The 24,149-nt window shown below is 58.5% G+C and overlaps 1 protein-coding gene across 10 annotated transcripts in view; it reads left to right on the forward strand.

The window, feature by feature from the left end:
- SHANK3 (SH3 and multiple ankyrin repeat domains 3) overlaps positions 1-24,149 on the forward strand; it is a 378,942-nt gene that overhangs the window by 330,429 nt on the left and 24,364 nt on the right. For 9 of the 10 annotated variants that reach the window (XR_012585285.1, XM_074573072.1, XM_074573077.1 and 6 more), the window contains exons 19-23: positions 317-397; positions 3,482-3,505; positions 6,959-7,086; positions 8,352-8,457; positions 20,416-22,741. Coding sequence is in view for 9 of the 10 variants with exons in the window: in XM_074573072.1 (XP_074429173.1) it covers positions 317-397; positions 3,482-3,505; positions 6,959-7,086; positions 8,352-8,457; positions 20,416-22,741 (2,665 nt within the window). In the remaining variant the exon portion in view is untranslated. The remainder of the gene's footprint in view (positions 1-316; positions 398-3,481; positions 3,506-6,958; positions 7,087-8,351; positions 8,458-20,415; positions 22,742-24,149) is intronic. The other variant, XM_074573074.1, reaches the window with a different exon arrangement.

Below are 24,149 nucleotides of genomic sequence, written 5' to 3' on the forward strand. Positions count from 1 at the left end.
GGGCAGGCGCAGCCCGGGGACATGACTTGGACTCTCCTGCGCTAAGGGCTGTGGGAGCCTGGGCAACCGGCACGTGCCTGCGGGAGCCACCGGCCCCTCTGCGCCGGGGCCTGCCCCGTGCCCCAGGACTGTGCTACCGAGACCATGAAGAAGTTTGCTTCCACACGCAGCCTCAATAAGATCCTGCAGCAGTGCGACTCCTCATCCCGCGAGTACGAGGAGATCCAGGCTGTGGAGAAGAAGTGGCACCTGCATCTGGCCACTCCTCGTAAGTTCCTGGACAAGAAATGCAAAATGCCGTCTCTCTTCCTTTCAGCTCCGCCGCCTCCCAAGAGAGCGCCCAGCACCACCCTGACGCTGCGTTCCAAGTCCATGACGGCCGAGCTGGAAGAGCTGGGTAAGCGGCGGCGGGGCCGGCGCGTGCATGCGGGGGTGCATGCGGAGCATGCGGGGCCGTGGCCGGAGCAGGCAGCACGCCCGCCCCACCTCCGTTTCCCAGAGGGGAGCATGAGCTCAGGGCGACGCGTGCACCCCCAGCGCCGGGGGTTCCGTGGTGCTTAGCGGCATGTGGGGCGTGGGGGCTGAGACCCCACTGCCACCACCACTACAGGGGCGCGGGACCCCCCCGTGGAGCCCCCTGTGGAGCCCGTCCACCCCTTCAGCGCCGGGGAGAGGACGCTGGGTGCCTCCCTGTGCTTGTGGAGAGGCTGCCGCCCCCATGCCCCGTCCATCAGGCACCCTGCTCCTCCCGCGCTCCAACAGCCCCTTGTTTTTATTTTCCTCTACCTCCGGGCAGATACCGCCCGCCGCCGGATCAGCTGGCATCCCCATGGGCTGCCCCCCCCTTACACACACACGCTCACACGTTCTGCTGTCACTACCGAGCCGACCCACGTTTCCAGATGCTTTGGTGCTCCAGCTTACATCTCCATGTTCCCATCTTCTCCTAGAGCCTCTCCACCCCCAGCCCCTCCCCTGTGCTGAAGCCCCTCGGCCTCCCTGTCTCTCCTGGCGACCTCGTTGAGCCCACACCTTCCCCGTGCCCTGGGCTCCCCCGCCGCAGGGGTGCCGGGCTCCACACACCCTCCAAAGGGCCGTCCCTTCCCTTTGCACGGAGCGATGTGCCCATTTTGCCGCGTGCCGTCCCCAGTGTGCCGCAGAGGCCGCGGGGTGGCTGAGCCGGGCGCTCCACTGGCAGTGGCAGTGCCGGGGAGGCTGGCTAGCAGAACGGTGGCCGCGTGGCCCCTGTGGCCAGCCGGGCACGGGAGGTGCGGAGGGATCCCCCCTCCTGGGGGCTCTGGCGTGCAGCTGCGGTGCCCACCAGGTTGGCTCTGCCCAGACGGGCTCCTCGGGGCTGGCGCAGGGCAGGAGTGGGGTGCGCTGCCAGCCCCCACCGCAGAGCAGGAGGGAGCCGCTCTCGGCACTGCCTGCTGCCCTGGCTCGCGCTCCTCCTGCTTTTTCACTTCTATTTCTATTTTTGCTGTGCAAAGATGGGGCGGTGTGTGCAGATGTGCTTGGTGGCCATGGCTGTGCGTGGCAGAGCCCATCCTGCCTGGGAGGAGACACACCTGAGGGGCAGAAACCTCGGCAGAGACCCCACCGCCCCTCTCTTTCTCAGGGCGTTGAAGGAAGGTCCGTGACCTTTCCTGCTCTGCTCCCTGTCCTACACCCGTGTCCAGGCTTTACAACCCTGCGGGCATCTCCTGAAAGAAACCACCCTGAGGGCTCGGGCTGACACTCAAACGTGGGTTTGAAGGGACAAATCTCGGCATTTAAGGGTTTGCCCCAACTGGTTGGTGGCCACTGTGATGTATTCTGCGCTGAGCCCCCTGCCTGGCTGTTCCCCCTGGCCTGTTCCCCGCTTCTCCAGCCCTTTGTTACTGAACCTGAAGGCGCTGTGTTTACTAGTAGCCGTTAGGAGAGGGTTGGGAATGGGCCGTTTCTTCCCCTTTTTGCTCTTCCCTTGGCACAGATGCCGCACACCCCCCGGCGTTGGTGTTTCTGCTGCGGGTTGCCGGGCGGTGTGACGGGTGCCTGCTTGTGCGCACTGGCAGCATGTTGCCCCTGGCAGAGCGCGGGCCCCGTCTGCATGTGCCCCTCTTTGGTGAACGTCGCGCCCGAGTGGGAGCCTGGCGGGCGACGTGCGGGCGCCTTCCCAGAAGGACGGGCGCACCTTGGCCTTGCAGTGCCAGGTGGGGCACGGGGCATCGCCATGGGGCGACGGGACGGGGGAGCCCAGCGGCGTGCGGGAAGGGGCCCCGTTTGCATGTGTTCTGGCAAGCAGAGCTGCGAGCTCGAGGGGGAGGAGAGCGAGCTGGCAGAAAGGGAAGTCACGAAGAGCAGAGAAATAGCTGTGCTGGAGAATATATTAAAGATGAGTCCTCCGGGTCTCCCTGAGGATTTTGCATCTAGACGCTGCCTCCCTTCCACCTGGAGAGGGACTAGGAGCAGCAGCTGCCCGTGTCCCCCGGGAGAGGGATTTGTAGCCAGCGACTGGTCTTAGTCCACACGTTTTCCAGGAAATTGTAGTGGTTAGTCCCTGCTTCACGTCCTGTGGGTCAGGGACTGCGCTGTAGCCAGTCCCACCACGCATCCCCGGGGAGCACGGCACAGGGAAAATGGGGGAACCTTCCTCCTCCCGCGCTTTGTCTTCTGGTGGTTGATCCTCCGGCTTTGACTGCGAGGGGGGGGTTTGTGCGGGTCGGCATCCCCGCACCTCAGTGGTGTGCCGGTTCAGAGCCCCGTCTCCTTGTCTGAGGGGACAGTGGTGTTACTGAAAGGGACGTTTCTACCTGCAGCTTCTCAAAGGGAGCTGTGTCGGATGGTCCCTGCCCCTTTTTCCTTGAAGCCTGGCCCTGTCCTACGGAGCACCCCATGTGCCCATAGCCATGCCTTCACCTTCTCTTGCTGCATGTCGTGCCAATCCCCTTGGAAAAGCAGATTCCCAGCAAGCTGCTAAGGAAGCACTCCTGTCCCGCGGCCCTGGCTGGATGCAGAGGAGACTGGCTGTGGGAGACGCGCAGACTGCCGTGTCTCCTCGGTCAGCAGGCAGGGATTAAAAGCTTTTAAAAGAGTTTCTCCAGGGGTCGGGCAGTAGATGCCATCCAGACCTTCTCCCGGTCTTTCTGACATCCCACCTTCCCGTCTGAGCAGAGAGAAGGGGGCCCAGCAGGGGGCTGGTCCCGGCGCTGGGGCTGGCGGAGCCTGGGCCGTGTCGGTCCCTGCCCGCCCGGGGACAGGGCAGCGGCGCCGAGGGGGATGCCCGGGGTGCTGCACCCTCTGCCCTGCCGGAGCCGCCGTCCCGAGAGCCCCGGGGAGGCTGGCGCGCGCGGCGCTGTCAGGGCCTGATCCTGCCAGCATGCCGGGAGGCAGGAGAGCCTGCGGGGAAGAGGCACGGCAGGCAGGCAGCCAGGCTGGAGCTGGGAATGAACGCAGGAACTGTGCATGCCATTCATGTTGTCTTTTGTTTCTTGATTCCAAGCCTCCATGCGGAGAAGAAAAGGGGGTGAGTGAAAACACACAACCTGGGGCTCCTCCCTTCCCCGTCAGCCTCCCAGCCAGCTCCCCGCCACGCCGCGCAGGCACACTCGGTGCGGGTCACCGTCCCCAGGTGTCACGGGGAGCTCAGCGGGTCAGCCTCCCGCCCGGCACCGCCGCCACGGGGAGCAGCCGCGCGTACGGCGCTGGCCGGGTAGCAGGAAGGCCGAAATTGGCGCGGTCATGCTGGGCTCCTGTTGGGCACGGGCAGGAATGCCCGTTTGCCAGCTGGGGCCCGTGAAGCTCCAGGTCTGACTCCCCCGGGTGTTGTACGTGCTCTGTCTTTGCTCCACGGTGAAAGTGCCCTGCCCAGGAATGTCCCCGCGTGTGGGGTCCTACGTACAGGCTCCCTCAGCCCCGGGTCAGGCCTCTGGAGCTCGGTCAGATGAAATGGCAGCCGTGCTCTCTGCCGTGGCCAGCAGCCCCTGCCCCCGTGCGGGCTGTCCTGCTGGTCCCGGCGATCCCATGCCGAGGAAGCACCTAGGGACGTACCTGCCCTGCAGGCAGGGTTTGGTGGCAGCTCCAGGGACAGACCCGAGTGAGCTGGGGGAGAGCTAGCTTGGCTATTAACTGTCCCAGCTCCGGGTGGAGAAGAGCACCGTGGTGGTGGCCTTACCCACCATGAAGGCCACGGTAGTGGTGCCCAGGCTGGCTGGGGAGAAGCTGGTTGCGGCAGGGCTCCATACGTGACAGTTGCACTACGCAGTGTCCGTGTGGACATTGCACGAGGGACACTACAAAGCCAGGAGGTTCTTGCCGGGGCTGAGAGCCAGTAATGAACAACCCTGAATGGAGCAAGAAGGCCCGTCCTGTGCCAGCACACGGCTCTGCCTTTCTCCAGCACAGGCACAGGGTGGAGGGAGGGAGCCTGGAGACCTCACCCCAGTTCTCAGCCTTTCAGAAGCAAAACTCTCTGTCCTCGTAATGGGGAGGTAGAGGACTGTTTCCCAAGGAACAGGAAACATGAGGGACCAACTCTTCCACCATAATGGCGATAACGTAGGGAAGAAGCTGAGCAGGGCTTACAGGCGGGGGTCTCCGAGGGACCTCCGCAGACCTCCTCTGTGCTGAGCAGGTCTGTCAGTACCCAGAGGTGGAGGCAAGGCAGAGGTCCCGTGGATCAGAATGATCACCTGGAGGTCACCAGGGAAGTCCTGACGTTGAAGGCAGCTGTCTCCAAGTGCATGGTGGAGAGCTCTTGATGCTTTGGACAGCCAGAGCCATCGGGGTGCACCCATTTCTGGGATGTCCCTCTTCCCAGGGTGGCTCCAGCACTGCCTCGTCTCCCCCCCGGCAGCGTGGGCACAGGCGGGATCCAGGATGTTCTTCCATCTCCTGCAAAGGCATGGCAGATACAGAGCGCAGTCCGTGGCGATTGTCTCCCTGTGCTCTAATGGCATTAAGGGACAGAATGCAGGATGAAGCTGGGAGCAGAGGCAGGTGGAGAGGGCTGAGCATCGCTGTTACTCCTCTTGCAGCACCAGGGCCTCCAAACTAATGTCTCTGCAGAGCTGCCCGGAGCAGCTTCCAGAGACACCGATGAGGCAGGTTTCCAGCACAGGGCAGTCTTCAGAACCAGCCCGAGGGCCGTCCCCTCCCGAGGTTTGGCTGTTGGAGGTCCACGCGGTCACTCAGCGGTGTTTGGCCACGAGGGATGAGCCAGCTCCCCTCTGAGCAGGGCGAACCGTCCCGTGCCTCCTGCGGCGAGCGCAGCGTGAGTCCCATGGCAGCAAGGAGGAGGAACCATGAGGTCCCCCAGAGATGAGAATGGCCAGCTATGAAGGTCTGGAGGCCTTGTGCCGAGGAAGTTCAGGAGCTGGCCTGAGCTGGTTCCTTGGAGCAGGTGTAGGTCCTTAGTCTCAGGGCCTTGGTGGCTACCTGCCACGGAGGGTGCTGGCCTCACGGGGCACGTGAGTCCCCTTGGCAAAGACCGGTGTTTGCGTGGAGCTCGCTCCTCCACGGACTGGCCTTCTGAAGTGTTTGGGACTCATGTTTAGTTTCTGTACCCCAGGGATGCTGGCATACAGACTGCTGCGCAGGCAGCTGCCGTGGCCGCAGGGTGCAGAGGGGCTGAGGCTGGCCCGAGCCATGCCAGCCCCCGGCGGGGGTCTGTAGGAGCGCAGTCCTGATGGCCACAGCTCTCCAGGTCGCTCGGTCCCGAGGATCAGCAGCTCCCACACCACAGCGGTGACATTTCGCAGTCCCGGGTTGAGCAGCCAGGCTGGAAGGAGCCCAGAAGTTTCCAAGCCTTACCTGAAAGCAGGCAGAGCTTGTCACCCTTACGGGACGAACGCTGCACGTGTTCTCCCCTCTCCGTGGGCAGGGTACTGGGACAGTGGCTTGGTTGTGCCATGGAGGTAGAGGCATCCAGCCCTGATGAATGCAGACCCCTTGGCTCCAGTGCAACACCGTGCCAGGGTGATGGCCACGCTCCAGGGCCCGCTGACACCATTTGTGACATGGAGCCGACAGACTCAGCCCTGCCGGGCCCAGGGCGCTGTCGGAGCCGGGGCAGCCACACCTGAACCGCCCCGGCCCGGGCTGAGCACCAGCCGCCGTCGCCAGCCCGGCTCCAGGGGAGGCTGCTCCGGAGGGGTCAGTGGTGACGGTGGCCATCGTCTGCCTGCCGCCTTCCCAGTGTCCTGAGCTTCAGGATGTTTTGTGGCTCCCGACAATCCCCCAGCAGCAGCCGGGGCCGGAGCTGTGTCCGAGTGGGTACATCCTCCTGGCGCAAGCGGTGTGTCCACTCAGGGAGGAAACGTCCCAGTTTGTCCCGAACAGACCCTGGAGTGACACAGGTTGTGCTGGAGCCGAAGTGAGTCCCATGGAGTCCCGTGGACTTCTGCATCGCTTGTGGTCCCCGCGGCACCTGGGTTCCCCTTACCGGCCATAGTGCAGCCGCCGCCCGCACCCCCCTTTGCCCAATTCAGGGGACTCGCTCTCATTCTGAGTATCAAAAATACATCTGGGCAAAAATTTGTCCTTTTCATGTAAGGATGGAGGGTTCCTCCAGGCCTGGCACAGCCAGGAGCATGCCCCCCGGCACTGGCAGTCAGACCCAGTGGTCAGGGTGGTCATGGGTGCGCTGGGTGCAGCCAGGGTGGGAGAGCGGCACGGCACAGCACGGTGCCGCTGCGCCAGGCTGTCGGCTGTGGGTCCCCCAGCTGAGCCAGGCCGGTACCAGGTCGTGCATGGCGGTGGGTGGGCAGCTCCCAAAACACCTCCAAAATCTTCGTTGGCCGCTGGCTGGGGAGGAGACGACTGAACGGTGGCTCCCTCAGCTCTGCGCTCAACAGGCCTGGGAACCGGCGTCCCTGCGGGGACGTTGGCTCTGTGCTGAGAGGGGATGGGGCTGCGCAGGGGAGCTGCCTCGGTACGGCGGCCCTTCCTAACCCCTTTGCTTTTACGTTTGGATTTTCAGAGAAACTGGATGAGATTTTGGCAGCAGCCGAGCCCGCGCTGAGAGCAGACATTGTGGAAGCAGATTCTAGGGCAGCCACTGTGAAGCAGCGACCAACAAGCCGGCGCATCACGCCAGCAGAAATCAGTGTGAGCGAGGAGGGCTGGCGGCGGCGCGGGAAGGGCAGGGGATGATGGGCAGCACGACCGACTGGCGTCGGGGAGTGGGTTTCCCAGGGGAGGGCAAGGAGAGGGTCTGGGAAGAGGGAGACACGGAGCAGGAGCCCGGGCAGGCGGCGGAGGAGCCGCCCCGGGCTGTTGGCACTGGCTCGCTGGTACGGCACTGCCACGGGGAGGGCGTTAGAGCGGATTTGAAGGAGTGTGGAGAGCGGAGCTGGAGAGCTTAGTCTGGCTGCAGCATTCTGGATGTGAAGCTGGAAATTAGGAGGAATCAGAGAAGAGACACACCGCCATCTCTGAGGGGAAGCATGGATGGAGTAGGAGTGGGGCTGCCAGCTCCAGGCTGTCGGGATTGTGAAAGTGCTGCAGGCGGTGGGAGGCAGCTTCTGGAGCAGGAAGGAAAATGGGACAGGCAGCTTCTGAGCAGAGACTGGCCTGAGCAAAGCCTTCCCACGGGAGGAAGGCTGCTGGAGTCGGCATCGCTGTGCCACCCCTCCCGGGGCATCGCTGTGCCAGCCCTCCTGGGGAGCATCGCTGTGCCACCCCTCCTGGGGCATCGCTGTACCACCCCTCCTGGGAGGCATTGCTGTGCCACCCCTCCCGGGACATCGCTGTACCACCCCTCCTGGGGAGCATCGCTGTGCCACCCCTCCTGGGGCATCGCTGTGCCACCCCTCCCGGGGCACCACGAGATGGAGAGCCAGAGGGGGAGCAAAGCAGGGAGAGCAGGCAGGAGGGGGCAGGCAGGGGGTACAGGCAGGGAGAGCAGGCAGAGGGAGCAGGCAGGGGAGAGCAGGCAGGGGCAGGCAGCAGGGGGAAGCAGGCAGGCAGGGGGGAGCAAGCTGGGGAGCGGGAGGGGGCATTAACCCTTCAAAGGGCAATAGCACAGGTTTGGGAGACAGGCTGGATGGGGCAGGAGGGAAGATGGAGGGATGAAGGTAGAGGTGAGGACGGGGTCCATCCTTGTCCCCAGGGAAGCCTCCCCTCCCAGGGCGGTGTCCGTGCCAGTGTCGAGCACAGGGTGGCAGGGACGGGGGCTGGCTGGCAGCAGGGACAGCGGCTGGCGGCAGGGACGGGGGCTGGTGACAGGGACAGGGGCTGGCGTGCTGGCTGACAGGGTAGAGCCTGGCTCCAGCCATGGCCAGAAGGGTCGGGGGGACTGAGGTGAAACGTCGTGTCCTTTCAGCTGAGTCTCACTGATGTCCAGAACGGAAATTGCCTTTTTTCTCTTGCAGTCACTCTTCGAACGCCAGGGTATGGCAGCACACTCGGGGGTCCTTGCGGGAGCTGAGAAGCCCCATGTTTCACTGCGCAAAGGAATTCCACGGACAAAATCTGTAGGTAAGGCAAACTGGGGGGAAATCCCCTCCTAAAGGGGAACGGTTGTCCCCGCGGAGCTCGTGCCTGCACGGGAGCCAGGAGGAAAGACTCAGCCCTCCCTGCTGGCTTGTAGCTAAAGGTCTCGGAGGGGATGTTTAATGTGATTTCTACTTCGAAGGCTGTGTGTGTCCTCAGAAGCCTGTTCTAATGCTGTTAAGTTTTGAGAAACCCACAACAATTTATTGTCATTTAGACAATTATTCTGTCACCCCATGACCCCTCCCCACCCGGGAAGGGAAAAACAAGGGAAGACAAGGGTTGAAATATAAATAGATTTAATAGGATAAGACTAAATAATTAACATTAATAATACTAGAGAACTGGTATTGATCCCAATACCAACATAAAATAGACAAGGACTGTCCCCAGCCCATCCCATCGCAGGGAGCTGTGCACTCCCTGCAGGGACAGCCGATGTGGGACCCTGCGAGCGCTGCGGCGGCGGGAGGAAGGGAAGGGCTCAGGGCTTCGGCACCGGGGCAAGGAGTGCTCAGGATCCCAGACATTAAGGGAGAGAGAGCACTATGCAGCAAACTTTCCAATTTCTATTGAGTGTGACATTCATGGTATGAAATAATCCTGGCGGCAGCTTGGGGCAAGTGCCCGGGTCTCGCTCCTCCTCCTCCCTGCACCTGGCGAGCTCGAAAACACCGAGACCTGGAATCCCACGTAGCCTGGCTATAAAGGAGATATCTTCACTAGATCAGACATTAGAGTCTTCTAGAAGTGCAGTTCTCCCCAGCGTTAGAAGAGAAGTCAGTCCTGTGTTGCTCAGCCCAGGACAAACGCTGACAGCGGGCCTGCTCTGAGCAGGAGGTAGGACCGGGGACCTCCCGAGGTCCCTTGCTCGCTCCGTCTCTTTGCGGCGCTGCCAGGGACAGGGGGTTCCTCCCACCCGCGGGGCTGGCAGATGAGGGTCAGGGGGGGATTTTCTGCCCGACCGTGTGTCGGCTGGGCTGGGCGTGCTGAGCACGGGCAGGTAGAGAGTGGAACCACGAGCTGTAACAAACCGGGACGCTGGAGCAGGTAACCACTGGATTTTTTTTCTAAGGAGAGGACAGGGCCTTGGACAGGCAATCCTCCACGGGCTGTGTCGGCATCTTCACACCCTGTCCCAAAAGGTTTACAGTGCAACTAAAAGCAAAACCAGGCTGGAGGAGGGAGGTGGGAGGACGAGGCAGAGCGAATACGGGCCGGTGGCGCAATGGCGGGATGGGGGGGGTCTCATTTTCTTCTCTGACGTTGTGTGTTGCTGGGTTTCCCCCGGGTGGTGCCACCAAGCGTGGTGTTGGCGAGGTCTGGGGCCTGTGCAGGTCGGCGCTGGGCCAGGGCTTCTCTCTGACGTGGGGAAGCCGGAGGAGAGGGGGCAGTGAGAGGTGGTGTGCTGCGTGCCGGGTGCTCGTTAACCCCAGGGCATCACTTGGTGGTAATGGTGATGCCAAAACACATTGTGTGCTCAACACGCAAAATAAGTGAATAGGATGTAAATTCTGCTTCAAGCTACAGCTGAGAGCAGCGCAATCCCAGCGAGAATGTAAAAACTCATTGAAAAATGCAAGCGCTGGTTTTCAAAACGTGCTTTTTAATGTACAGAGGCACAGAATTGCTGTGTGTCCGTGAGTCATTCGTGTTTGTGTGAGAGCAGCTGGTACCTGTGGTCCCACGTGAGATCGGTCTGAGAGTAGTAGATAGCTAGAGATAATCAAATGTGTGTATGATTAATCTGAAAAACAAACTGGGACAGATAATCTGTAAAAAAAAAGGCGTGGGTGTTTAATGAAGTGCCCTGGTGCATACACACACGGCGTGGTGGTAATGCTGCCGTCCTGCCCTGGAACCTCCGGCAGAACCTCCTGCAGCTCTCAGGAGCTGAACCAGACCCTGGGCCGGGCAGGTGACGAGATGCGGCGCTGGAGGCGAATGCAGGCATTAATTAGCTGCTCCTACGTTGCAGTGCTGTTAACACACATGGCAGAGGGGAGCAGGGCTGGCTGCCTCGGTGCCTGGGGTCACCACGGCACCGACCCACAGACGAGCTTTGGGTAGAAGTAACCAGTTAATTTTCATGGATGTAAAAATGATCAGTAGCACATGCAGGGTGGGATTCGTCTCATCCAGCCGTAATGTTAACAATTAGTGTTCTGGGCCCCTCTGTACAAGAGGGACGTTGAGGTGCTGGAGCGTGTCCAGAGGAGAGCTACCAGGCTGGTGAGGGCTCTGGAGACCAGGGCATATGAGGAGAGGCTGAGGGAGCTGGGCATGTTTAGCTTGGAGAAGAGGAGGCTGAGGGGAGACCTCATTGCCCTCTACAGCCACCTGAAAGGAGGGTGGAGAGAGGTGGGTGGTGGCCTCTTCTCCCAGGGGAATAACGACAGGACCAGAGGAAATGGGCTGAAGCTGCAGCAGGGGAGGTTTAGGTTAGAGATTAGGAAGAATTACTCTACTGAAAGGGTGGTCAGGCGCTGGAACAGCCTGCCCAGGGAGGGGGTTGAGTCACCATCCCTAGAGGTGTTGAAGAAACGTCTAGATGTGGCACTTCAGGGCATGCTCTAGTGGCAGAGATTGTAGGGGTTTTGTGTGTGTGTGTATGGTTGGGCTCGATGACCTCAAAGATCCTTCCCAACCATGAAGATTCTATGATTCTATGAATGCAGAAATCTCCATCCGAGTGAGGAGCCCAGGAAGCCTCTCTAGCGACCAGGGGGAAAATGGCAAACAGCACTTTGAACATGATTTATCTGGTCTCTGGGTTGTAGAGGTGCATCCTGCACGAGTGCCCGCTGACGGTGAGGGGTGTCCAGCGAGCGCTGAGTGTTCAGCTGCCAGGCAGATGAGCGTGTGTGGCCAGTCCTGGCTAAAGTGCATCTTTGCAAACTATATCCTAGATGTTTGTTTTTTGTATGAGAATATTTGTGGAGATGCTTCTAAGCAGAAGTTGTTCAAGGTTCAATCAAGCCACAAACAGCTGCAAGTCACATGAAAGGGGATCCATTGTGTGATACAGCATCTTAACCCAGTAACAGATCATAAACTGGAAAAGTGTTCATTAAACATGAAATACTTAGAGTCATAGAATGGTTAGAGTTGGAAGGGACCTTAAAGGCCACCCAGTGCCACCCCCTGCCCTGGGCAGGGACACCTCCCACCAGCCCAGGTTGCTCCAAGCCCCGTCCAACCTGGCCTTGAACCCCTCCAGGGATGGGGCAGCCACAGCTTCTCTGGGCAACCTGGCCCAGGGGCTCACCAGCCTCAAGGAGGGTGCCCGTAAGGAGCCCCGTTTTGCCTGTGAAAGCCGCGTCAGTGACTCGGGAAGTCCCTCGAAAGCCACACCGCGCTGTGTGACGCTCGTCGTGCCCGTGTCCTGCCCAGGATCCCGGTATGCAGGCAACCGTGAGAAGAGGGGGTTGGAGTCTGTAGGGTTTATTCCACTGCAGGGTTTGTTGGGTTGTGCGTAGGGTTTCTACACTCATGAGTACAGAGTGTAACGTACCACGTGCGACTTTTTTGTGCGGCACCAGGAGCATTGCGACCCCAATCCCCGCACGGGATTCCCAGCCGCGCAACAAGGGGATTGGAAACGCTGGGTTTAATCCGCATCGGGGAAGATGAAAAGCAGACCTGGAGGTTCTGAGCAGGAACACAGCTGACAGGAGCACGGCATCCAAGTGCAACCCGACAATAAATACAGGGGGAAAAAATCACACGCAGCTCTTAGTTATGCTCAATCCGAGAATGGCACGTGTCTGTCGGCACCGAAAGGGAGCAGTTCCTGCTGAGGAGGGGACCGCAACTTCTTGTTTCCAGTTTGCCTGCCACAATACACACCAAAAGCAGTGCCGCTTAGAAACCAGCTCATTTTTGTGGAATTCCAGCTATGCTAAAATAGAAAACAGCCAAACAGTAGAAATTGGGTTGCAATTGGCTTGTTTTAGAAGTCCTTCTTGAGCTGTCATTTCACACCCACAGTGACAGGTTCATACGCTGTACAGTCAGTTGACTTCATGATAAAAATCACTACTAAAAGCAGGGATTCGTTGGTTGGTTTGGTTTTTTGGTGAAGAAGTGCTCTGAATTATTTGCATATTACACAGCTGGGTTAGATTCCCAGGGACTTGTGACAAAAGACCAGAGAATTTCATGTTCGCCTCTAAAAATTTCTTGAGTCAAAGGTAGTTAACCCTCGACTGACTATAAAGAAGGCAGAACAGAGGAAATATTTCAACAAAAAAAAATCTGAAGAAAAGAAATGCATTGCCATGGGGAGGCTGATAGAAAAGAAAATCTCTGTCAGACTTCCAAGTTAGCTGCCGTGCCATCTGCTCCAGCATGAGAAGTTAAAAACACTTGCAAGTCTGCAGAGCCATCATGGTACCCGCTAAGGCTCTCCACTGGCAAATCCAGGACGATGGAGACGGTGGTTTTGCAGGGACAGGAGCGGCTGTCCCTGTGTCAGTTAGAGACGCCGTGGCTGCAGGCGCTGGCTGTCGGTGACAGATGCAGTGCCCTGAGGAAGCCTTGTCCCGGTGTTCAGAAGGACACTGGGGATGCTGGGCTGCTGCCCTGCCAGTTTGGGGCGAGAGCGCATCCCTGCTGCAGCCTTCCTGCATCCCTACTGCATCCCTACTACAGCCTTCCTGCATCCCTACTGCATCCCTACTGCATCCCTACTACAGCCTTCCTGCACCCCTGCTGCATCCCTACTGCAGCCTTCCTGCATCCCTGCTGCATCCCTGCTGCATCCCCACTGCAGCCTTCCTGCATCCCTGCTGCATCCCTGCTGCAGCCTTCCTGCATCCCTGCTGCATCCCTGCTGCATCCCTACTGTATCCCCACTGCAGCCTTCCTGCATCCCTACTGCAGCCTTCCTGCATCCCTGCTGCATCCCTGCTGCATCCCTACTGCAGCCATCCTGCATCCCTGCTCCATCCCTACTGCATCCTTCCTGCATCCCTACTGCAGCTGTCCTGCATCCCTACTGCAGCCTTCCTGCATCCCTCCTGCAGCCTTCCTGCATCCCTGCTGTGTCCCTGCTGCATCCTCACTGCCCGGCTCTGGCAGGGTGGGGACAGCTCTGCCACCAGGGCTGGCCGTCCCCCTGATCCCCGTCCAGGACCGTCCTCCCCTCTGCAGACCCTGGCTGAGCTCCCAGCGCTTTCCCCTCGTCCAGACAAGTTCTCGGGCTCGCCCTAGCTGCGATTTAAGCCGTGTGCCGTAGCAGCCGGCACAGTACTGTTGTTTCCCATCTCTCCAAGGGGCAGTGGGTTTTCCTCCTCCTCCTCCTCCTCCTCCTGCCAGTTCTGTTGTTCCTGGAGCTGATGGCAGCCCCTCGCACCTGGCGACGGTGATGCTCGCCCACTTTCCTGTTCGGGAGAGGAGCGCAGCCGCGGCACCGGGCACCTTTCTGCTCCAGCTGAGGGCTGGGAGCTGCTCTGCCATCCCTGCACGGGGAAGGCGAGGTGGGGAATGGTGGGGTGTGCTCTGGAGAGAGCCTCCTCATTAGCCATCCCAAATTAATGCACAGACGTAGATTCTCACAGGGATTTAGGCTGTTATGGCAACGGGCCCAAAAGCATTGTGGAGAGTTTTTGTGTTTTCCTTAGAGATTAATAATGCATTGAATGCTGTGAACTGCAGAGGGGGGTTGCCATGAGGCTTGTGGCGGTGCCAGGCTGCGCTTCGGGCACGCACCCAGGGTGCGATTCTCATTTCAGACCAGTTACTCGGGGTGATCGGGGACTGGGTTCCTCACTGGTCCCTGCCGGGCGCTGGGGACTCCGTTTGGACTCAGGCCCTTTATTCCTGCGTGCGCCGACCTCTGTAGCTGGCTCCTGGTGAATGTCTCATTGCTCTTTGTAAGAAGCACCCCACTACGGTGAATCATGGAATCGCAGAAGGGTTTGGGTTGAAGGGACCTTAAAGCCCACCCAGTGCCACCCCCTGCCCTGGGCAGGGACACCTCCCACCAGCCCAGGTTGCTCCAAGCCCCGTCCAACCTGGCCTTGAACCCCTCCAGGGATGGGGCAGCCACAGCTTCTCTGGGCAACCTGGCCCAGGGGCTCACCCCCCTCACAGCAAAGGATTTCTTCCCAAGATCTCATCCCAATCTCCCCTCTTCCAGTGGAAAACCCGTCCCCCTCGTCCCGTGGCTCCCCTCCCTGAGCCAGAGTCCCTCCCCAGCTTTCCTGGAGCCCCTTTAGGGACTGGAAGGGGCTGGAAGGTCTCCCCGGCGCCTTCTCTTCTCCAGGCTGAACCCCCCCAGCTCTCTCAGCCTGTCCCCCCAGCAGAGGGGCTCCAGCCCTCCCAGCATCTCCGGGGCCTCCTCTGGCCCCGCTCCAACAGCTCCGTGTCTCTCCTGTGCTGAGGCCCCAGCGCTGGAGGCAGCACTGCAGGGGGGTCTCCCCGAGCGGAGCAGAGGGGCAGAATCCCCCCCTCGCCCTGCTGGCCATGTACTTTGAAGACAAAGTATACGCTGATTGAAGAGAACTGAGAGACGAAATCTCAATGGGCGTTAGCAAAGGGACGTGTTTGGGTACTTGTTGTTGAAGTTTAATCTTCCAGTTGCGCACAGGGAGGATGGACCGGGCACAGAGGGAGGCCTCGGGCAGCACACACGGCATCGTGCCACTTGTGACAGGCAGATGCTGTCTTTTCCCAGAGGTCATTCCCACCTCCACCATCCCTCTGGAGAAGCTGGGAGAGCTCTCAAGGTTCCACGTTCAGCAGGTGCCCGTGGGTGTGCGGGAGAGGGATGAGGTCTGGCAGGGGCGGGAGCGCCGGGTCGCTGGCAGGGAGTGCAGGAAGCAGAGCGCGGGCGCCGCGCGTGTTTCTGGGACAAGGGGCAATGGCAAACGGCAGGTCGGGAATTGCTGGGTCGAGCTCCGTCGGGATGAAAGGACAGTGTAGTTCAGGTGCTGCAAATTTAACGGAACTGCCTTCCCCCGGTGTTGTGCTGTGTTTCAGTGAGAGTCCGGCTGAGGGTCGTCATCGGAGGCCTCTCTAGTCCCTGGGTGCGCGGGTCGGTGGAGAGCTGCTCTGGAATTTCCTGGGTGCCTCTAGTTGTGGGGCAGGGCTCCAGAGGCCGCAGGAGCGGGTCAGGCTCCTTCTCCCGCAGACGGCCCGGCCCCGGGGCTGAGCTCTGCCCACTGCCCGGCGCAGCCTTTAGCAATGGGCAAGTGCTAAAATAAAAGTGAAAAATGAGGACGTTTAAAATAGTAGTTAACTGTTACCATTTCAGTCAGTAGGAGTGGAGTTGGATAAAAGAGAGCCGTGCTTTCAGCTACCAGCATTTTAGATGAACTCGAATACTGTCTCTCCTCGTTTCAAGTGAAGACCCTCCAGGATGGTTTCACCACTCTTGGAGCTGGTCCCTCCCCTTCTAGGAGGACCCTTGTCCTCAGCGCCGCTTTCACCAGGGGTTTCTGTACAGCTCGTTACCTCTGCCGGGGTCTGTGCAGGCTCCAGCCTGCTCTGCAAGGGTCGGACGCGATTCATGAACTCAAGAGTTAATCAAGACATCAGGTTTCCATTCTGCTCCCGAGGGATCACTGGCGGCCTTTGTTCAACGTCAGAGCCTCCCTGAGCAGAACTATATCCTGCGTAGACAGTAAATAAAACTCAGCGTTGATTAGTCTCATGCTTAACTATGAACAGATGCTTCTCGGTGTTAAGGGAGAGGTTTCATTTTGCCCGTGTGATCGCATTTAAACACCAGCAAGGAGTTTCTATCATGAAGACTGTATTTTACAAAATGCGCTATCACAGTAGGAATGGGTAGTGAAAGATTTGAATAACAGAACATAATAACACAGCGACACAATTCAAAGAAAGCCTTGAAAAGGTCTTTACAGACCAGATGGGCATCAAATTAAACCGATAGCTGGAGTTTCAAAAGAAAGCAAAGGAGGTAATTCTGCTCGCGGGGCTGGCGAGCCGCAGAGCTCGCTGCCGCAGGGCGTCGGGAGTGGGAAAAACCTGCACCGGCTCGAAGAGCACTGACAAGTGCCTGCAAGAAGAACGTCCGCCAAGGGTTAAACACAAAGGCAGTTTGACTCAGCCAGCTCTTGATCAGCAAATTGCTGGGAGCTGGCGGAGCGTTCGGGAGGATTCGGGAGGGGCGAAGCAGCGCTGCACGCTTGCTGCGCACTTGTGTGCTTCCTCAGGCAGCGATTATTGGCCGCACGGGGCTGGATGTGCCTTTGATCTGCAAGGCGGGAGGAGAAGTGGAGAATGGAGGCAGCGTCCTCCACCGAATGTAGGGCGCGAGCGGGAGGCAGAGGAGGAAATGGATGGAGTTGGATAGCAGGCGCGCAGCTCCAGCGAGCAGAGGAGCTGTGTCACAATGGGGAGTTGCAGGTAGTGAAGAAAGCGCCTGCCAAGAATTTGCTTTCCTCCCACCTCTTCCATCAGTGATCTCGCCTGAATGTTGATGTTCTTGCTGGGGAGCAATAGGAGACGTTCATTTTCACAGGGAACAGACATTATTCCCACTATTCCAAGGAGCGGGGTTGTATGACGGTCAGCTTGGGAACCAGAACTGGAATGAAGCCCCTCTTCTTCTGTCGTAGGATCAAAGGATAATTCAGGTTGGAAGGAGGTCTCTGGTCCCACCTCCAGCTCAAAGCAGGGTCAGCAATGAGATCTGATCGTGTTGCTCAGGGCTTTGTCCAGTCTGGTCATGAAAACCTCCAAGGATGGAGACTGCACACCCTGTTCCGCTGCTTGACTGTCTTCATCGTAAAATTTCTCCTTTTGTCCAGGCAGAACCTCTCATTTCAGTTTTGCCCATTGCCTCTCGTCCCCCCACCATGGCCTCTTGTCCTCCCACCATGTACCAATGTGAAAAGCTTGGCTTTATCTTCTCGATAACCTCCCCACAGGTACCAGAAGGCTGCTGTCAGCCCCCACAAAGCCATTCCTTCCGCAGGCGGAACAAGCCCAGCTCCCTCAGCCTCTCCAGACAGAGCAAGAGCTCCAGCCCTGCCCATCCTGCTGGCTCTCCACTGAAGTCCCGACAGTTTATTAGTGTATTTCTTGTACTGGGGGACCCAAAACTGGATGTGGTATTGCAGGTGTGGTCTCATGAGCAGAGTGAGAGGGATGACCTCTTTGCTCTGTCTGTGGCCTTGGCTCCTCTTCACGCAGCCCGGGATGCTGTTGGCCCTTAGTGCCAAGGCAGGGAGCCAGCCCATGTTCACCTTGCTACCCACCAAGCCTCCCAAGTTAGACTTAGAGTGGTTTGGGTTGAAGGGACCTTAAAGGCCACCCAGTGCCACCCCCTGCCCTGGGCAGGGACACCTCCCACCAGCCCAGGTTGCTCCAAGCCCCGTCCAACCTGGCCTTGAACCCCTCCAGGGATGGGGCAGCCACAGCTTCTCTGGGCACCCTGGCCCAGGGGCTCACCCCCCTCACAGCAAAGGATTTCTTCCCAAGATCTCATCCCAATCTCCCCTCTTCCAGTGGAAAACCCTTCCCCCTCGTCCCGTGGCTCCCCTCCCTGAGCCAGAGTCCCTCCCCAGCTTTCCTGGAGCCCCTTGAGGGACTGGAAGGGGCTGGAAGGTCTCCCCGGCACCTTCTCTTCTCCAGGCTGAACCCCCCCAGCTCCCTCAGCCTGTCCCCACAGCAGAGGGGCTCCAAGTTCTTTTCCACAGAGTCACTTCCCAGCCAGCCAGTCCCCAGCCTGTCCGGTCACAAGGAGTTCTTCCTTCTCAGGTGTGACTTTGCATCTGTCCTTGTTGAAATTCGTGGAGTTCCTGCTGGCCCAGTCCTCTACCCTGTCTAGGTCCTTTTGAGATGTCTGCTGGGTCGTTGACCTTGGTAGTGCTTCGGATAGAGTTCTGCATGGTGCTCCCCTCCTCATTTAAGAAAAAAAATGGAGGAGAGATGCTTCCAGCAGAGAAAAATACCAAGTGGGGAATAGAGAGAACATGAATAGCTGTAGAAGCAGCTACGTAATTAAACAAAACCTAATACCCATGCCTTGAATACATTTGGATTATCTAACTGTCCCCTTCAGCCCTTCCTTCACTTGAAATACTTTGCTTTTAACACACTAAAAGATCTTCACGGCAGGGACTGTGAGCTACTGGGGCTTGTGGAAGCCCCAGAAGGTAGACCAGGGGCTAGCACACCTGCAGCTGCTCATGGTCGGCAGCCGAGGCTTTGCAAGGCCAGGGACCGCTGGTAGCCACTGTCTCCTCTGGCCTGGCAGCCACTCGTTGCAGGTCAGGAAATTCACGAAAGGCGAACCGGCTTTCCAGTTTTATTTCCTGAAATAGCTCTGTACTCGACACAGTCGTACCTGTCTGCAGGATGGTCGGCACATCCCTAAGACAAGCCCTAGTGACGCTCAGCCATGTTCTGTAACGCTCTGGGCACGCTAACACAGCTCAGTGCTGCATACATTTCCTTGTTTCAGCTCCTGGCCATTCCCAGGTGAGAAGCAGAAATAAGCATAAAGGCATGACTTCTTTTTTCTGGCTCTTTATGCTGTTAAAACACGACGGTGTCTGTACTGAATCAAACCGTGGCTCCATCTAGTGCAGGATTCTGTCTTAAGCATTGCTTTTAAGCAGATGCCCAGGGGAGAGTGAAAACAGGGCAAGGATGTATTTCTCCTGAATACTCCCCCAGGCAGCTACTGTCTTCAGTTCAGAGGGTTCTGTGCACACAATAGCCCACAAAAAGTGCATCCTCCGTGGCTTTGCCCAGTCGCTCTTTGAACTTGTTTTGTGCTTCCACTTCATTACGCTGCCTTGGTATTAAAAATCCCCAAACTGCGTTCAGCAGAAATAGCATGGCTTTGAACGCAGTGATGGTCGGAGCAGTGTGATGAGATGGACAGTTCAATGCTCACTGGCCAAAATACTCCCTTTTTCCCCCAGCAGGCCCTGCATCTGCAGGCAGTTGGTGAAATTGCTCATGTGAGGCAAGGCGCGGCTGCCAGAGCACTTTGAATGCTGGTGGACGTTACAGAAAAAGCATTAGCGCCAAACACGCAGGTGGTCACCAAGCTGCTGTGCCAGGGCCTGGCGTTCTGCCACCCTCAGCGTTCTCTCAAGAGCAGTTTGAAACCTTGAAAACAGCTGAACTGTGGCTGAAAAGCAGGAGGTTTGGCAAGTGAGCGGCGAGGGGCCGGCTGCTGCGGAGGGCTGGGGCAGGCGAGGCCGGCTAACGGGCAGCCAGGCAAGTACTTGCACTGTATTTGCTCTAGTAGTCGATTTTCCTTCCTAATAGGGAAGGGAATTCTCCCTCCTGTTTTTGCCTTCACTTAGCCAGATTCTCATACGCTTTCACCGAGCGTTACCAGTACCTGAAAAAGCTCCCCTGTGCACCCAGGTAGTGAGTTAAGCGTAAGAATGGCAGAATCTGGCTTCCGTGGGTACTTCCTGAAATACATAACTGAAGTTTCTGCTAGACCCTGCTTCGGAATTCAGTCTGGCACGTTGGAGCATATGTAACCCCTCGGGGGGAAGGGGGGTGTGACACGAGAAGAGCGAGGGGGAGAGTGCGAGGAGCCGCGCATGGGAGACGCGGCGTTTGCTGCGAGCGGCACAACCTGGTTGCTCCCAGCTGTCTCACACGTCGGGTGTCGGGGGGTTGGATCGAGCGGGCGCTCAGTGCTGTCAGTGTTGCGTTCAGCCTGGTTGGAAAGTGTTGAGCACAACTGTCTGATGGATTTAAAACAACGTGAGACGTTGTGGGAGCCTGCGGCCGCCCTTCCCTGCCAAGGGAACATGAGCAATGGGCCAAACTGTGAACGCTTGCACCAGGCGAAGAAAAGATGAAGTGGAAAGTCACCTCAGAAAGAAAGTGGGGTGAGGGGGAAGAAAGGGATGTCATATATCCAATTTGCAGCGACTGTCACGCTCTGGATTCTCTAGAGGCTTCCTCCCTGACTTCACTGTTCTTCTTGTTTTCCAGGCGAAGACGAGAAACTTGCTGCTTCTTTGCTAGATGGGAAGTTTCCCCGGAGCACATCCATGCAAGACACCGTTAGGGAAGGACATGGGATTCCACCACCACCTCAAACAGCCCCACCGCCACCTCCTTCTCCATATTACTTTGACACAGGCCCCCCTCCATCCTTCTCGCCACCTCCACCCCCAGGAAGAGCTTACGATACCATAAGATCAAGCTTTAAGCCAAGCCTGGAGGCTAAACTCCATGGACTCCCACAGGTCATCAGCGCAGCTGAGATGTACGATCAGGCGAGGACTTCCATTCCCTACCCTGAAAGGCAGAAGAGGGCCCGATCCATGATAATCCTACAGGATTCCTCTCATCTTCCCGTGGAGCCAACAGAGATCCCCCGGCCTGGCCCATCTGCAACCCCTCCAGAGAAGCTGAAGAGGAAGGGGAGAGTGATTGACAACCCTTATGCCAACATGGGTCAGTTCAACGTCAGCCTGTTTGCTCCCACCAAGCCACAGAGGAAGAAGAGTCCTCTTGTTAAGCAGTTACAAGTGGAGGATGCGCAGGAGAGAGCAACACTGTCCATCACCGGAGGCTTTACGAGGGAGCCCTCTCCCACCCGCAGGAGCCATCGCCTGAGTGGAGTGGAGTATCAGCACCACGCCGGCATTGCTCAGGTCGAAGCCACAAGCATCCCCTTCGCCACTGCCATCGCTGGAGTCATGAAGGACAGAGACCGTCGTCTGGATGAGAGGCGGAAATCCACTGTCTTCCTCTCGGTTGGGGCCATTGAAGGAAGCCCCCCCAGCAGCGACATGCCATCCTTGCAGCAGTCCAGGTCTATCGATGAGCGGTTGTTAGGAAGCCGAGATGTACTACTGCCTTCCCCTGTCTCAGCTTTAAAGCCATTAATTAGCAGCTCATCCTCAACGTTCATCCACCCCCTAACTGGAAAGCCCTTGGATCCGAACTCGCCACTGGCGCTTGCGCTGGCCGCAAGGGAACGGGCCCTCTCAACTCAAGTCCCATCCCGGTCGCCCACCCCGATCCACAGCCCAGACTCTGACAGAGCAGCACCCCTGTTTGTGGACATCCAAACCAAAGAACCAGAGAGGGGGGAGTTGGAGAGCTTGGTGTCCCCTGCGTACTCGCCCGGAGGCAAAGGGGCCATCGGAACAGACTCTGGGACTTTGGCCCCTACTAAGAGCCAGTGGGGGACTCCGTCCACACTGAGAAAAGAAACTGAGGCAAGAGCAGAAACACCTGGGAAGGAGGAGAAAAAACAGGAAGACAAGAAGTCCATGATTATTAGCATAGTGGATACGTCGCAGCAGAAGACCGCTGGCCTCATCATGGTTCACGCCACAAGTAATGGCCAAGACGAGATAGGACTTGAGATAAAAGAGGAGAAACCAGCTGTCCCTGAAGCATGCACGGAGCCGGCAGAGTCCCCCAAAGCAGAGACCCAGCCCAGTCCCGTGGGAAAGCCTCCGGTCAGTCCAGCCTCTGACAAGACGTTGGGACAAGGGAGCTCGGAGGAGGAGGTGGAGCCCTACACGGTTACCCTCCCACCAGCTCAATTGTCTTCAAGCGACGAAGAGACCAGGGAGGAGCTGGCCAAGATAGGGCTGGTGCCTCCACCAGATGAGTTTGCAAACGGGGTACTGGTCACCACCCCTGGCACACCAGTCAGCCACCTGGCTACGCCTAGCACGCCATCCATACCAGCGGCAGCAGTAGCACCTTCTACCACTGGCGGAACACCCTCAGGGAAGCCCTCTGATGCCCCCGTAGCCCCAGAGTCTGCTGCAGACTCGGGAGTGGAAGAGGTGGACACCAGAAGTTCAAGTGACCATCACCTGGAGACCACAAGCACCATCTCTACGGTCTCCAGCATGTCTACGTTGTCCTCAGAAAGCGGGGAGCCTACTGACACATACACTTCCTTTGCGGATGGACAAACTTTTATACTCGAGAAGCCACCAGTGCCTCCAAAGCCAAAACTCAAGTCCCAGCTCAGCAAGGGGCCAGTTACTTTCAGGGACCCACTTTTGAAGCAGTCTTCGGACAGCGAGCTCATCTCCCAGCAACATGCGGCCACTCTGGCATCAGCCAGCATTGGCCGGCCACGCTACCTCTTTCAGAGAAGGTCCAAGCTATGGGGGGACCCCATGGAGAGCAGGCCGATCCATGGGGCTGACGATGACAAGCCAACTGTGATCAGTGAGCTAAGTTCCCGACTACAGCAACTGAATAAGGATACACGATCACTGGGGGAGGAACCGGCCGGGTCCACGTTAGATCCCGGGAAGAAGTCACCGGTGGTCGCGGCACGGTAAGACGCTGGTGGCTGGCCCGGGGAGGGGCGGGCGCGGGTGTTAGGCACCCGGGGACGGGGAGGCGCGTAATGAGTGTAACTGTGCCGAGTAGCCCAGGGCGCTCTGAGGGGCATTTCAGAGATGTCAGGACTTCTCAGCTGCACGGGGAGAGACGATGCTGAGACATGCTTTCCAGAAGTTGGTGTGATTTGTTCATGGCTCCTCTCTACGCCCCGCACACGTAGCAAGCTCGCACTGTTGCTTTGTCCCTTTAACTTGCCTTCCTGTTGTTTCATGTTCCTCCTCTGTCTCGATGCTGTTGTTGAGCTGCTGTATTTACTCGTGGGTTTCACTTCTGAATGTTTGCTGCTGAACAGTTAATAACAATGTGTGTTTCTCTAGTGCTTCTCATTTCAAAGGATCTCCAAATGTTGTCAGACTACGTGTTAGAGCCCTGCTCAGTCCCTGCTGAGCGGGCGCCGTCACCAGGGTGCTCTGTGACAGCCCTTAGAAAGGACACGGCAGCACCGCCCCGACCGTTGTTGGTTCCTGGAGCGAGCCAGCCCTGGTGCCGCGCCGGCGGTGCTCTGGCAGGCGCAGGGGGGTCTCAGGGGTGGCTCCGGGCAGGGGGTGCAGCCGGGTGTCCCTCCCCTGGGCGCTCACGGTGGCCGGGTCCTGCTGAGCGCTGGGTCGCTCACGTCTCCGGCGCGTTGGCTGCTGGCCCCGAGGTATCTACACAGCACCTAAGGGCGGTAGATGCTCTCACCCCTTGTTCTCCTCCTCCATGCAGACCCGCGCGGAGCCCAGCCAGCCCAGGAGGTCTGAAAGGTGACAGCAGAGGGACCCCAGGACACGCAGGAGCCTCTTTCTCTTAAAGTCCTACTCGGGTTCCCTCACGGCACTCGGGAGACACCGGTTCCCTCTCCCACGCCGGAGCTGTGACCCTCACACTCCCCGAGTGGCTGGGACCTGTCCATGTCCCTCGCGCTGCCCGGCGTCTCCTCTGTGCCGGGCCACCCACCGACCTGCCGGCACCAGCCTTGGTTCTGACCTGCTGCCCCATGGCAGCAGCGGCCCCTTTGCCCCGACAGCCCCACCTAACTGTAAAACTAAACTAAACCAAAAAACTCTAAATTAGAGCCCGAGATTTGAGGGCGAACCCTTACAAGGCTTTGAAAGTTAAAGTTACAGCAGGAAGCGACCCAAGATCTCCGGTCTCGCTCTACTCTCTCAGGATACAGCCGCAGTAAGCAGGTCCCACCGCTGCCACCAGCGGGGGCTTGCTGGGGGCCAGTTCAGCAGGGAGGTCTGAGCTAAGGGGAGGCCTTCTTTTGGAAAGCTTTTTCCAACCAGGTCATCCCAGTGATGATAGGTTACAAGTCCTCATGGTGCTAGCACAGCTGGTGACGTTCCGAGCTGTGGCAC

This window comes from Larus michahellis, chromosome 1 (genome assembly GCF_964199755.1).
Source record: "Larus michahellis chromosome 1, bLarMic1.1, whole genome shotgun sequence".
Taxonomy (NCBI): domain Eukaryota; kingdom Metazoa; phylum Chordata; class Aves; order Charadriiformes; family Laridae; genus Larus; species Larus michahellis.